At 37.1% G+C, this 15,142-nt stretch overlaps 1 protein-coding gene and 1 long non-coding RNA gene across 2 annotated transcripts in view; one reads left to right on the top strand and one right to left on the bottom strand.

The window, feature by feature from the left end:
• Window positions 1-2,654, bottom strand: part of LOC128247808 (uncharacterized) — a 44,196-nt gene extending 41,542 nt beyond the window's left edge. The window contains exon 1 of the long non-coding RNA XR_016241888.1: window positions 2,518-2,654. This is a non-coding gene — a long non-coding RNA (uncharacterized LOC128247808). The remainder of the gene's footprint in view (window positions 1-2,517) is intronic.
• A 25-nt stretch (window positions 2,655-2,679) lies between these two features.
• The window catches only part of LOC106879041 (sphingosine-1-phosphate lyase 1), a 55,866-nt gene continuing 43,403 nt past the window's right edge, over window positions 2,680-15,142 (top strand). Inside the window, exon 1 of the mRNA XM_014928455.3 lies at window positions 2,680-2,930. Within this exon, the coding sequence (XP_014783941.1) occupies window positions 2,901-2,930 (30 nt within the window). The 5' untranslated portion in view covers window positions 2,680-2,900. The remainder of the gene's footprint in view (window positions 2,931-15,142) is intronic.

The following is a 15,142-nucleotide window of genomic DNA, read 5'->3' as shown; positions in this document are numbered from 1 at the left end:
CTATATAAATTTAGGGTAAAAAAAAAAAAAACCCTTTTACCCACACCCACTTATTGCACTTGGTATAACACTAGTGTAACAATAATTGGGTACCTTCCCAGCAGTATATTGGATATATATTATCCCTTAGTGGGTTGAATCCTCAACCCCTAACTCTCTTGGAGTATATATATATATATATATATGTCAGTAAATAGTGGGGTTGTGTTAACCGCACGTGGAGAAATAATAGGAAAATGAAAAATAATAAGGCAGAATGCTAAACTGAAAGCATATTTTAATATAGATGTGCAAAAAGGATTTCTAACTGGCAAATTTTCAAGAGGGAGAATGAAAATGTTTTTTGCAAAAAAGTAAAAAATAATATAAAAAAAATAAATATACCAATACATTATATTGTCTTTGAGCTTTTAAAGTTAAATGGTAATCCATGTAGATAATAGTTGGAAAAATTAGGATGCATGAAATTGAGAGTTGTGTTTTTTAAAAACGAAAGAGGGTTGAAAGTTTATGTGTTAAGCAGGAAGTGTGGTGTCAAAATAGGAAGTGTCTGTAAGTAGATGTCGGGATAAGCAAGTTAGGCAGATTGAAATAGAAAGTATATTAAAAACAATAAATACAATAAATGTATATATTTTTATGCACAAAAAAGGTCCAGGTGCACATTGGGATTAGACACTGAGGGAAAACCGCTGTAACTTTTTTATTTTTTCATTTTGGCGATTTTCGCTTTCGATAATGTGTTCTACATATCACGGTCATGCGATTCCCCCTATAAAATTCCCCCCTCCCCAACTTTCTTTTTTTTTTTTTTGGCGATTTTCATTTTTGATATTGTGTTCTACATTCTCCAGGTCGTACGAATATCCCCCTCACAACTTAGATGTGAAAATGAACGGCTTACATTTATATTGAAACAGCAAAAGGATCACGGCATGTGGAGTCCCCACCACGAAACTTGATATACTAGAAATAACAGCTAAACGCGGACAATCTAAATCTTGCATTTACTCAGAAAGTTGAACTGCGAGTTTCACGCTTTTTATCAGAGAACATATATTCGAAAACGAAAAATACAAAATAATAAAAAAAAAAAAAAGAAGAAAAAAAAGTAAGTCTGTAACAAAATTCGAAAGCAAAAAAAAAAAACTGTAACCTTTACTCTTCTGAAATCACTGTGGATATATTTCGGTTATGTGCTTGATAAACGTCTGAAAGTTCTCCTACGAATTCTCACACTTCATATCATAGTAATCACGGTACATTGCCTCATCAATATGTGACCATTTCATGTTACCACATGATCCACTTTTGTATTTCAGTCTACGTTTTATCCGTGACCAGAATGCCTCTACACTATTGGTACAGACCCCACTAACGGGATCAACAAAATTCCGTGAATGGTTCACGGTACCATGAATGTATCCCAGTTTCTGAAGATTTTGGTAACTGGGCCACATATCCGTGAAAATCGTAGTTCCTGGCGCCACATTTTCAAAGATTGCAGCTTCTAAAGTTTCAGCCTTTCTATCAGTTATATGTTGTAGGTAGCCCTTTTTCTGAGTGACATCGTAAAAGCCTATCACCCAAAAGTTTTCAACCATTCTGCCAACCTCATATTTCCTCTTGAAAAGCAGGCTTTCATCCACTCATACAGGTGTGGTTCAGTCCACCTAATTTTTTCTTATCTTTCAGTAACTTGGCTGAACATATTTCTCGGCAGTAATCGTACCATTGAATGGCTGTGTCGTTGCTAATATTGTTCCAACTCATGGAACAGGTTACTGGCAATTCAGATATAAAGTCTGCTATTATTTGAAACAATGTAAACACTGTCAAGTGGCATTTCTCTTAAATTCTATGGGGAGGGGGGGTCGAAGTGGGGTGTTAGGGAGGTGGAATTCAAAAAAATTTATAGGGGGAATCACATGACCGTGATATGTAGAACACATTATCGAAAGCGAAAATCACCAAAATGAAAAAATAAAAAAGTTACAGCGGTTTTCCCTCAGTGTCTAATCCCAATGTGCACCAAGGGCCAGTTTACACAGAATACAAATTATATAGAGAATTAAAGGGGTTGAAAAAAAGTAATAGAAATCCAACAGCTATTTCTGGGGTCTCTGTGGTCCAAAATAATGTTTATAGATCGATTCTGTCGTAGGATTAGGCAAGCTTCCACCTTTAGGGAAGATATCTTACATTCGAGGTGTTGAAAGAAAGTTCTAAGTTTTGTATTCTGTGGAAGTTGGACCTTTTTGTACATAAACATATTTTGTATTCCATGTTTTTAAGATACTTTATATTTTGATCTGCCTAACTTGCTTATCTCTACATTTACTTCTACACTAGCTCAAGTTTAAATCTCTTGAGCACTACTAAGTGTATTCTATACGGAGAATATCTGATTCTCATCTATGAACTATATATATATGTGTCTGTGTATCAATTAACAGAAACGCATACACACATGTATGTGCGTGTGTCTACGTATACGTTTAATTTTAGTAATCTTACTTCAATTTTAACTGACGATCTCACATAAAGTCACTTGCTAAACAAATACAGCTCCCTTACAGTTCGTTTTAAACCGAATCCTCTCACTCAATATGTTGGCTTGTATAACAGTATAGCCACAGTTTATGACCTCATCATAGTCCATGGGACAAACTAATTCCCCACCACCTTTTCCCATATGATCAGCTGGTGTTTATTGAGCACATGTGCTTATGACGTTAAAAGAGAGGGTGAAGAAAAACGTGAGTCAAAAACCTACGTAATTTTCCGAAAATTGACGGAAACAAGTATTTTGGTTGTCGCTGAAATTGCGCTGGAATCCCCGGTTTAGTGAGGCGATTCACAGAACTTATGAATTACATTTCATAAAACAATCTACGAATATGGCTAGTGAAACGATGAATTTATTAATGGTTCGTATGCTAATTTTTATTGTTTATTTATTGTTCTTTTTGTGTTACTGTTTGTTTTGTTTTTTTAATAATTTACGTTCATTGTAAATTGAATTTCGTAGTAGAAGGAATATACTTGTTACAAGACAAACATACGAAATAGTAGATTTTCAATTAATAACAGCAACCCCTTATTTTCTATATATGATATGCCCAGTACTGGGAAGGCTATAGTTCGAATGAGTACTCAATACATGTGTTAGCTAGAGTGGGTATGATTATTTACTCTCCTAGGGCCTATGCTAAAACACACACACACGCAGTTTGAATCGATCAAAAACTCTAAAACTGTCAACATAAACGGGTTCAATAACGTTCATATATATATATATATATATATATATATATATATATATATATATATAGATGATAAATGATCATAATGTTTATCTTGACATCGTGTGCATGTTATTTTTAACGAAAGTTTTCTTATGACGGCTTCTCTTTACTGTCTAGAAATCTACGGATGCACATACGCACATAATAGAGAAAAATGAAACAAATATGGACGACTAGCTCCGAAACACCACCGAGTGGGGAACGCTTCTCAAAAATAACCTGCAGTTGTTTCCTTCAAAATTCCTACATGCTCGAAATGTACATACATCAAGGTATATTTGTAGACAATTTCACGAAAAAATATTAATTTTCCTGGAAGTTAAGAAGAATTTAAGTGGACTCTGTTGGATTTTCCGAAAATTGTCCCCCACCCCCATTCCAAAACACTTTCACCGGAAATTTTTGTATATTCGGATTCTACATAGTAAATACTATATGCATAGAAAATTTCATTAAAAAACATTCATTTTTCTGAAAGTTATGACCTCCCAAAGTCTGGGGGGTAAACCCTGTAGTTATGCCACCATCTAACCGTAACATTTTAGCATTGAATCTGGTTGTCATCGTGTTAAATATTATTCAATTCCCTTGTTTTTGACTATACGTGTGTATAGTTGCCGTTAGTCGACTGCTTTATAATTCATTGTTTATAATGAGTGGATGTGAACGAAGCTGAATGAACTTTGTATACGTGTGTGGGGATAATAAATGAAATATACGTAAATATACATAAAAACAAAAGGAAAAAGCAAAAAGTGTACGTTTCGTTCTAAAGATAGAATCAATCGAAGTTCGATCAGAATCTTTTCAAGAATGTGTTGATAATTAATATATCTGATCTTTTCTAAAGAAATAAAACTAAAAACGTTCCATTTTAGACATTTTCCTTTCAGTCGGTGGTTCCCAACTATTTTTCTTTGACCTACACGTCGTTAGGAAGTGTTTAATGTTCGTACTTCATATAAAAGTAGTATCACATTTAATGATGTAAATATTTTCAGCGATCTTTTATTTTAATTAATAATACCTAAAACCACAGATCACTTTATACAGTATTGTGAAATGCCGAAGTTCTTGGAATGCTTAATAAAACAGTTGCTTTAAAAACTTGATTGGTAATTTTTATTCTGAGAAGTTATTCTAATGATTATAAACTCTTCTTTGTTTTACCCATTGAAATGCTCTTTCTCGTCCTTAGTGGGTGCAGACACATCAGATTGGAAACACCAGCTTTAAATTATGTGTGTGTGTATGATCTTACTGTAAAGTAAATAAAGCTAGGTCCACCGAAAAAGTAAATGTTTATATTAGATGTAAATATGCTTTTGCGCACAACTAACGCGGACTTCTACGTGGGAATGGTTTCGTAGAAATAGCAGCCAAATCTACTTTACCATGATAAAAATAAAAAGGACATGAAATAATGTAGTCCTAGTTATATATAAAAAAAAAGATGGGGAATGGCTTTGATAAGTCTACTCGATTAAAGTTGATCTGGGGGCTAAACATTTTCTAAAAGGTATACTAGGTGCAGGTGTTGCTGTGTAATAACAAGCTCGCTTCCCAACTACACGGTTCCTAGGGTCCAGTCCTACTGCATGGCACCTTGGGCAAGTGTCTTCTATAGACTCGGGTCGACCAAGGCTTTGTGAATGGATTTGGTAAACGGAAACTGAAAGAAGACAGACCGCTAAGTTACGAGGACGTAAACACACCAACATCGGTTGTCAAGCGCTGGTGGGAGACAAACACACACACACATATATATGTGTGTATGTGTTTGTCTCCCACCACCGCTTGACAACCTGTGTTGGTGTGTTTACGTCCTCGTAACTTAGGGGTTCGGCAAAAGGAATCGATAGAATAAGTACCGGGCTTTAAAAAGAATAAGTACTAGGCTCGATTCATTCGACTAAAGATTCTTGAAGGCAGTGCCCCAGCATAGCCGCAGTCAAATGACTGAAACAAATAAAAGATAACGATTCTCATAGAAATCATAGGCATCTTAAAGCGCCCTTCATTAATTATTATATAACAGTGAATATCATACTATATAATGCATAATATATTACCTAATTAATACTCCTGTAAGTGACCAGTTGATCTTAGTTGTTAAATCATATTATTAATTAAGCTCAAATTAAGTCACCATGAGTGTAATCCCAATTGAACTATTAACCCTTACTGACTGAGCTTCATTGTTCATAAACGTTTTTTATGCCAACCCACCTGAGACTGCCCTTGGTTCTCCGATACAAACTTACAGTCTTCAATGTTGATTTATGTTCCATACTCAAAGTTATTTTAGTAAGTTCTTCATCATTTTCAAAATTAATTGAGATGAAATATCTTTCAACAAAAATTTGGTAATGCAACGGATGTGTTTTTCTTTTGTTTTTTATTTTGGTGATCTAAAAATTGTAACTGATATGTTACACTTCACTAACTTGAAAAGACCTGGAAGAAATTGTGTCTTCATGTCTGGTTCATTGTGAGCATGTATTGGAATCACTAACATTATTACCATTATTTCCAACACACCTTCACAACACCTAGATGCCTGGGTTGGGCAAGTGTATCTATTATAACCTTTAGCTGACCAATGTTTTGCAAATGAATTTGTTAGACTGAAACTGTAGGAAGCCTGTTATATATATGGCAGTGGGGTGGTGGTGCTGAAAAGTTCCTGGTTTTGGGTAAATAAAAAATACAAGAGGATCAGTTAATTATGATTTTATTCAACGTATTCTCCTCTCAGATTCACCTGCATACTGCAGCCATCCTTCAGTTATTCTAAGCCCTGTAAAAGAAATGGGATGGTTGGTCCTCCAACCAGACTTTTCATGACACCCTTAAAGCCAAGAACTTTTCTCCTTCCCGCTTATGTGTATGTGTATGTGTGTGTCATCATCATCATCATCATTGTTTAACGTACGCTTTCCATGCTGGCATGGGTTGGACGATTTGAGTGAGGACTGGCGAGCTAGAAGGCTGCACCATGCTCCACTCTGATCTGATGAAGTTTCTACAGCTGGATGCCCTTCCTAACACCGAGCACTCTGAGAGTGTAGTGGGTGCTTTTACGTACCACTGGCACAAGGGCCAGTCAGGCGGTACTGCCAACAACCACGCTCAAATGGTGCTTTTTACAGGCCAGTCTGGTTGCACTGGCAATAACCATGCTCAAATGTTGTTTTTCATGTGCTAGTCAGGCGACACTGGCAACAATCACGCTTGAATGGTGCTTTTTACATACCACTGGCACAGGAGCCAGTCAGCAGCCCTGGCAATGATCACGCTCGGTTGGTGCTTTTAACGTTCCACTGGCATGGGTGCCAATCAGGCGGTACTGTCATCGGCCACATCAGCGATATTGATTTCACTTACCTCAACAGGTCTTCGCAAGCAAAGTTTATTGTCCAATGAATGAAGGGTACTCATAAGAGGGCTGGTTATACACTACTGGCATAGGCCACGGGTTATGGTCTCACTTGGCTTGCTGGGTTTTCTCAAGCATAGCATATCTCCAAAGGCCTCGGTCACTAGTCATTGCCTCAGTGAAGTCCAATGTTCAAAGGTCGTGCTTTTCCACCTCATTCCAGGTCTTCCTGGGTCTGCCTCTTCCACAGGTTCTCTCAATTTCTAGGGTGTGACACTTTTTCACGCAGCTGTCCTCATCCATTCACACCACATGACCATCTCAGCACAGTCATCTCTCTTGCACACCACATCTGATGCTTCATAAGTCCAACTTTTCTCTCAGGGCACTTACACTCTGTCGTGTATGCACACTGACATTACATATCCATCAGAGCATACTGGCTTCATTCTTTGCAAGCTTAGTCATGTCACAACCCATGTTTCACTGCCATGAAGCATGGCTGTATATGTATATATATATATATATATATATACACAGCTGTCCTCGTCCATACATAACACATGACCATACCAGCACAGACATCTCTCTTGCACACCAGACTAGATGCTTCTTATGTCCAACTTTTCTCTCAGGGCACTTACACTCTGTTGTGTATGCACACTGACATTACTCATCCAGCAGATCATACTAGCTTCATTTCTTTCAAGCATATGCATGTCTTCAGCAGTCATGGCCCATGTTTCACTGCCGTGTAGCATGGCAGTTTGCACACGTGCATCATACAGTCTACCTTTCATCCTTAGTGAGAGTCCCTTAGTTGCCAGCAGAGGTAGGAGCTCCCTAAACTTAGCCCAGGCTATTTTTATTGTAGCCGCTACACTTTCAGAGCAACCACCCACACTACAGACTTGGTCGCCTAGGTAGCAGAAGCTATTAACTACTTCTAGTTGTTCCCTCTTGTATGTGATGGAATCTGTTTTCTGTACATCTTCATTGTTTATTGCCCCTGTGCATCTGCCACACACAAAAACTATCTTCCCGGTTAACCTTCCTTTGATGTTGCTGCACTTTTTATGTGTCCATAGCTTACAACAGGTACATCATATGGAGTTTCTACCCAAACCTTCTCTACAGATCAAGCCGGGCCATCTACCTGAAGAGGTTTGTTTTTTGTCAGCCTTCCTACTTACTAAGACTGTGGTTTTTGCTAGGTTAACCCTAAGGTCCTTTGATTGTAAATCTTGCTACCAGGCCCTAAACTTCGTCTCTAGTTCTGGCAGTGACTCGGCTATTAGAACAAGGTCATCAGCACAGAGGAGCTCCCAGGGGCAGCCTGTCTTGAATTCCTCTTTTATTGCCTGGAGGACTATAATGAATAAGAGGGGGCTGAGGATTGATCCTTGGTGAATCCCTACTTCTACCCGGAATTCTTCACTATATTCATTGCCAACCCTCATCTTACTGATAGCATCCCTGTACAGGGCTTGTACAGCTCTTAACAACTACTCATCTATCCCCAATTTCTGCATTGACCACTAGATAAGGGATTGGGTAACCCTGTCAAAGGCTTTCTCCATGTCAACAAAAGCCAAGTACAGAGGTTTATCTTTGGCTAGATTTTTCTCCTGCTGTTGCTTTCCAGAAATATGGCATCAGTAGTGCTTCTGCCTGGCACAAAACCACACTGAATCTCATCTCGGCTAACTCTCTCCCTAATTAGTTGGGCTATGACCCTCTCTGTAACTTTCATCACCTGATCCAATAATTTGATACCCCTGTAGTTATTTTTATCTAAAGCATCACCTTTACCTTTGTAGTTGACTATGGTGCTGCTACACCAGTTGTTGGGTTTGATTACTTCATGAACTACCTGACTTACGATGCAGGTGACAAGACCACAACCCACACTGTCTGATATTTTAAGCATCTCAGCGATGATTCTTGATGGGCCAAGTGCTTTCCCTGTCTTCATATCCTTAATTGCTTTATCTACCAGGGTACTGTCAAATTCGAGTAGCTGGTCCCTCAGTTGGGTCAACCTTTAGCAGACTCTCCTCCTATTCATTCTCTACATTCAGCAGTCTTTCATAATGGCATCTCCATATTTAACAAAAGTTAAATGATGATGATGATGTGTGTGTGTGTGTGTGTACGTATATTTGAGTGCACGCATTCCAATGTGTGTGAATATAAAACAGATGAGGTTCAGTGACAGAAAGAACATCTAGCTGTAAAATCTTGCTTCAAATATGTTTCTGTCCAATCTCTGCTAGCATGGAAAAATAGATGTGAAAACAACAAACAGTAAATACTGTGTTATAGTGCATTTTTTCTGTATGTGGTGTTCTTTCCTAACTGAAATCTGTCTCCTACATTTCTCTACTAGTTAGAGTTTGCCATTTCAGATTTGCAATTCTTTTCTTGAGAGGGACCAACTGCCTCCCATTTGAGAACAGTTGTAAAGTAGTTGGCAGTAAGAAGGGTATCTAGCTGTGAAAGGAAACATATGAGTGAGAAGTGGTATCTCTATCCATCTTAGGAAATACTAACTCTGGATAAGAACTGGCTTGTACTGTGATAACCTACGCCAGTAGGGAAAGCAGAATTAAAAGGATAGTGATTGTGTATCTCGGTAGACATAGTTAATTTAACATATATATAGTCTATGTGGCATCCATATGATAAACTAGATTAGAAGTCATGATGTCATTTTTTTTTAACTGATATATATTGGTTTGGCCAAAGTTGGTTAGTCTATCAATGTTCCTTTTGATACTAGCAGTACCTTGTTTAGTATGGTGAGGCCTTAAGTGATAAAGTGATCGGTGTTAGGAAAGGCACCCACCTGCAGAAACCATGCCAAAGTTAGAACATATGAACTTGATGTGATCCTGCAATCCCCACTCAGGAGGACAGCAACTAGATAAACTAGATCTGACTCAGACTGTGATAACTTCTCTAACCCATGCCAACAGACATAAAATGAAAATAGACATAAAATGAAAATGAGAAAATAAAAATAAAGGTAATGATTATGATGATGATGATGATTGTTCTATATCAAAACAAGGACAATTAATTTAACATATGTGGTCTATGACCTGTTACTCTGATAATCTAGATTTTTAAATTTGCAGTAATGAAGTCATATTTATCAACTGATATGTCAGGTTGGTCAAAGTGGTATGGTCTATCAGAATGCTTTTGATACTGGTGGTGAGGGATTTTGACTTAACTATATAAATCATGGTGGTTCCTTGTTAAAAAATTATATTAGAAGCTTTAAAAAAAAACTGTATATCAATGTATCTATCTATGTACCACTCTTAAGTTACCTCTTCAAATCTTCTATAGAATTTAGAGCTAACACTGAAAGTTACCATATTTTATATACAAATACATCTATGTAAACAAGGCAATTGAAGATCGAAAAATAGATAATGGGTGTATATAGATATCTCAGAAGTTATTGCTCCTTCTTCAGTACTACATCCAACCCATTAACTATCCACGAACAAATTGCTTAAATACCCACTAAGTTTAGAGGTGTAACACTAATGAACAGACCAATTTACATATTAAACACACTCCTGGCAACTGGTATGTATGTATTAATTACTGGTAGGGACACCATATTTCATTTTGCAACCATGGTATACTACCGAGTATATTAAAAATTTATATGTAAATATGTTTGATTTGTACATTGGTCTATCCATTAGTGTTACAATGCTAAACTTAGTAGGTGTTTAAACAATGTGTTCATGGATAGTTAATGGGTTGGATGAGGTGCTGAAGGAGGAGCAATAACTCCTGAAATATGTATATACACCCATTACCTATTTTTCTATCTTCTATTACATTGTTTACATAGATGTATTTGTATACAAAACATTGTAAATTATGGTTGGCTTCTTTCACTTTCCAACTACCAAATGCACTCAAGGCTTTGGTAGGCCTATGGCTACTATAGACACAATCAAAGTTACACACAATAGGACTGAACCCAAAGCCATATGGTTGGGAAGCAAACTTCTTATTACACAGCCATACCTACACCTATAGTTGATTAGATCAATGTCTGGTCTTATCTGCTATTTATATTATGAATCCTGGAAGGATGAAAGAGGCAAAATCAACCTCAGCATGGTTTGAACTCAGAATATAAAGAAATATAACTAAATACCCGAAGACATTCACAGGAAAAACTGAATTGCTTAAAATATTCATAGTGTGTTGAATAAAATGTTTCTTTGTTGTATGTTTAAAATAGTTTTTTTTTTGTGGTTTGCTTAGAAGAGTAAAAGCAGTACTTATAACTCTTTTTATGGAAAGAATGATGTTAAACTTAAAAGAGAGTCCCATTTTGACTCTTGTAACAGACTGGACTCTGCTAAAGACACCCAAGGGCTATGTGGCAGGTATCAGATCAGACAACAGATTTAATCTGTCAGTAGTTTAAACCAGGCATTGTTATTATTATATTTCTATTGAAATATACTATCTTTGTTCAAAGTAATTTTGGAAGTAATGAAGAATTTAATAGAATAACTTTGTCTCATTATTAAGCTGGTGTTTGGAATATAAATTAACTTGAAATTTTCTTGGGAAGTTTTAATTTAGATCACTTTAAAACAGAAAGGGTATAACTAACACTTGGGTTGGTCTTAGGCAGATTGGTATTAAAAATTTTGAGTCTATGAAAGTAATTTTCTCTTGTGTCCTTGTAGATGCCTGCAATTTTTTCATGTCCAGCTTGATCCATGAAAGTTATAGAAATTCTAGAGGTCTTTGTCTTGTGGGCTTATGGGTGCTGGTGCCATGTAAAAAGCACCCATTTTGATGTCATGTAAAAAGCACCCATGCCAATTCCATGTAAGAGGTACTTGTGCCAGTGTCACATACAAAAGCACTTGTACCAGTGCCATGTTAAATAGCATCTGTGCTGGTTCCATGTAAGAAGCACTTGTGCCAGTCCTGCATAGAAAGCACCTGTACTGGTGCCATGTGAAAAATACCTGTGCTGGTGCAATGTATGAAGCGTCTGTGCTGGTGTCATGTAAGAAGCACCTGGTACACTCTGTAAAGTGGATGGCATTAGGAAGGGCATTGAGCTGTAGAAACCATGCCAAAACAAACACTTAAGGTAAAGAAAGGTAAAGTTACCTTCTTGAGTCATGCTGACTCGTAAGGGCTGGTTTCCCTGTTTCATGGTGCATGAATTCCCTACCTGGATGGTACACCAGTCTGTTGCAGGATTACTCATTTTTGCCAGCTGAGTGGACTGGAGCAACATGAAATGAAGTGTTTTGTTCAAGAACACAATGTGTTGCCCGTTTCTGGAATCGAACCCACAATCTTACAATCATAAGTTCAAGACCCTAACCACTAAGCCATGCACTTCCACAAAACAGACAAAACGGCCACCTCTAGTCAAACCGTCCAACCTATGCCAGCATGGAAAATTGATATTAAATGATGATGATGATGAGTTCAGATTGGACATTATCAACACTAATTTCACCTAATTATCTTTGTTCGTTTGTGTAGATGAATCTGTAATGTGTGTAAGTTTGACTTCCTTATTTTAACCAATGACAACAAAGGTAACACATTCTGCTATTATTTTGTTTGGATCTTCAAAGATAACAATATCATGTGAACCGATTATATTTGTTTATTGCATCTATTTATAAATATAAACTTAGAAACAAAGGTCGTGGTTTCAAGATGTTAGACTAATTGCTCCCTTAATCATAAGTTTCAAGCACTTCTATCAGAACCATTCTGTTAATTTATAAAATCATTTATCTTATCTTCAGTTGTTTAAACCAGGCCTAAGGGGCTAATGAGTGCTTCTGCTTCATTATCATCATCATCTTCATCATCATCATCATTCTTTCTCTTCTCCTGTTCTACTTTGCCTTTTCCTCGTCTTTCTTGCTTTTCCCGCTTTGCCCTCCTCTCCTTTCCCTTCCTCTCCTTTGCTATTCCCCACCCCTTCTTTCTCCAATTTATTTCTCTCACCTCACTTTTTTTCCCCATCGTCATATTTGTCTAGTTGTAGGACTATATGTTATTTGATACTTGTGCACTACATTAACCCTCTTGGGACACCCAGGCTAAGTGATCGGCCTATGTGATATAAGCTGAAAGGACGTTGAGACCGATCCATTGGCCCAATGGGGCAAATGTTGTCAATGTTTGGTTTTGAAGTGTAATAGCTAATCAGAGATTGTCTTTCAGTATATGTATCTCAATAGAAACAAAAATTCTGTTCTTTTTGTCTACACAAACCAAAATGTGAACCAAAAAGAGGTTAAAGAGCAGGGTGTGTGTGTGTGTGTGAGAGAGAGAGAAAAAGTTGATGTTTAGTCTCAGATCATCTCTGATCAAATAGACCCATTCCAGTCATGACCATCTAGCCTATTTTTTTCTTTCAGTCTATGTGTGCCTGGGACACATAGACTGAATGTCAAGCAGTAGTGGAGGACAAATACAGACACAAAGGCACATACAATAAGCTTCATACAGTTTCTGTCTCCCAAATCCCCTCTCAAAGCTTTGGTTGGCTTGAGGCTTTAAAAGAAGACACTTGTCCAAGGTGCCACACAGTGGGACTGAACTTGGAACCATGTGATTGGGAAGTAAGCTTCTTACCACTAAGCCACATCTGTGTCTATAAAAGTGAAATGCTTACTGTACCTAAGTTCCCGAAGTGGTAACTCAAGTCTACCAAATCCACTCACAAGGCTTTGGTCAGCCTAAGGCTGTGGTAGAAGTTGCTTGTCCAGGGTGGCATGCAGTGGAGTTGAATCCAGAACCATGTGATCACACTACTTTAATAATTGTAATTAGAAATCTATTGTGGTCCTCCTACGAGTAAAGATAGCTGATTAATCTACCATAGTGTTAAAAAACAAATATAAAATACAATGTTTTTTTTTTCATATGACAATGATTTGGAAACAGTCTAATATTGCAGAGTGCTGCTTCTGGTATTACTTTGTTTTAATGCACTTAATGTTTGATGTCTTAATCTAATGCTAATGGATATTGCAACAAAATGTCTTGTTTCCTCAGATGAAACACACACATACACACACACACACACACACACACACACACACACACACATGAAATAAATGAATAAATAAATATATAAAATTAGAAGAAATAGTCTGGTTTCTTCTAGTTGGTGTTGTAACAGGTTGAAGTTTCCTCGTCCTCCACAGATTAGTTGGATGATGGGGCTGCCATCCTGGTGTAGGCAAATTGGCAGAGTTGTTAGGATATTGAATAGAATGTCTCAGAATTTGTTCTGTCTCTCCGAATTCCAAATTCAAATCCCACTGAACTCAGCTTTGCTTTCCATTTTATGGGATTAATAAAAACAAAAAAGAAAGTACTAATCCATGATGGTGTGATGGCGGAACTATCAGAAAATCAAATCAGACTGCATACTTTGTGGTATTTGTTCCACAAATTTACGTTTTGAGTTCAAATCCCAGCATAGCCTGATTGGGTGGTAGAGTTCATCCATTATCCAGGTTAACACATCATTCACTGGCATGTTGGACAACATCAGCAGACTCCTCAGACCTCATTTTGAGGATACCATTTCAATCCTTTATCCTTCCCACTAGTCTTGGAGGTCCTATAAAGGGTCATGTGCATTATCTCTCCTCTTGACTAACAAAAAAAAAAAAAAAAACCAGACAGCTTGACTCGTAAGAAATTTCAACCAAATCTTTCTCAAAATACTCTGAGGAGTTGTCTGATTTTGAGCTTCCACCCACGCACTCCAAACCTACTCACCTCTCCAACATTCATTACCCACTTGTCATGTACATCCCTATCCAGATCACACACTTACCACTATGCTATTCCCAATCTTTTCTCCCCAGAGTATTAACCCTCTAGAATTTCATCTTGGCTCATATCTTTCCTCTAGGTGTCAACATGTAATGTTTCGAACAACTTTAATAGCTACAACTTCAGCATATTAAGAGGGCTGGCATAGGCCATATGTACTGTCCCTTGTTCCAGATCCCAAAGTAATATATATATATATATATATATATATATATATATATATATATATATATATATATATATATATATTATTGATAAACTAATAAAGTTGAAGAGACATAAAGACCAAGTATAAGCTCTATAAAAAGAACTTTGCTTCACAACCACATAGTTTCAGATTCAGTCCCACTGTGTAGTGCCTTCTACTAAAGCCCCAGGCTAAGTAAAGTGATGGTGTTTGAATGTTTACACTGTATACTATGTTGATTTGTATGCCAGAAAATAAGGCACTCTTTACATCACATTACTCACATTTCTCACTTGCATATCAGCAACAAATCCTTCCAGTAGTTCTGGCTTAATGTCCCTCTTCTCCATACCTTAAGGTTCAATTACTCTCTAAACTCCCTCAACTACA

This window comes from Octopus bimaculoides, chromosome 5 (assembly GCF_046866305.1).
Source record: "Octopus bimaculoides isolate indiv1 chromosome 5, ASM4686630v1, whole genome shotgun sequence".
Taxonomy (NCBI): Eukaryota; Metazoa; Mollusca; class Cephalopoda; order Octopoda; family Octopodidae; genus Octopus; species Octopus bimaculoides.
Note: the sequence above shows the minus strand (reverse complement) of the source record. Positions and strands in the feature narration are given on the sequence as shown.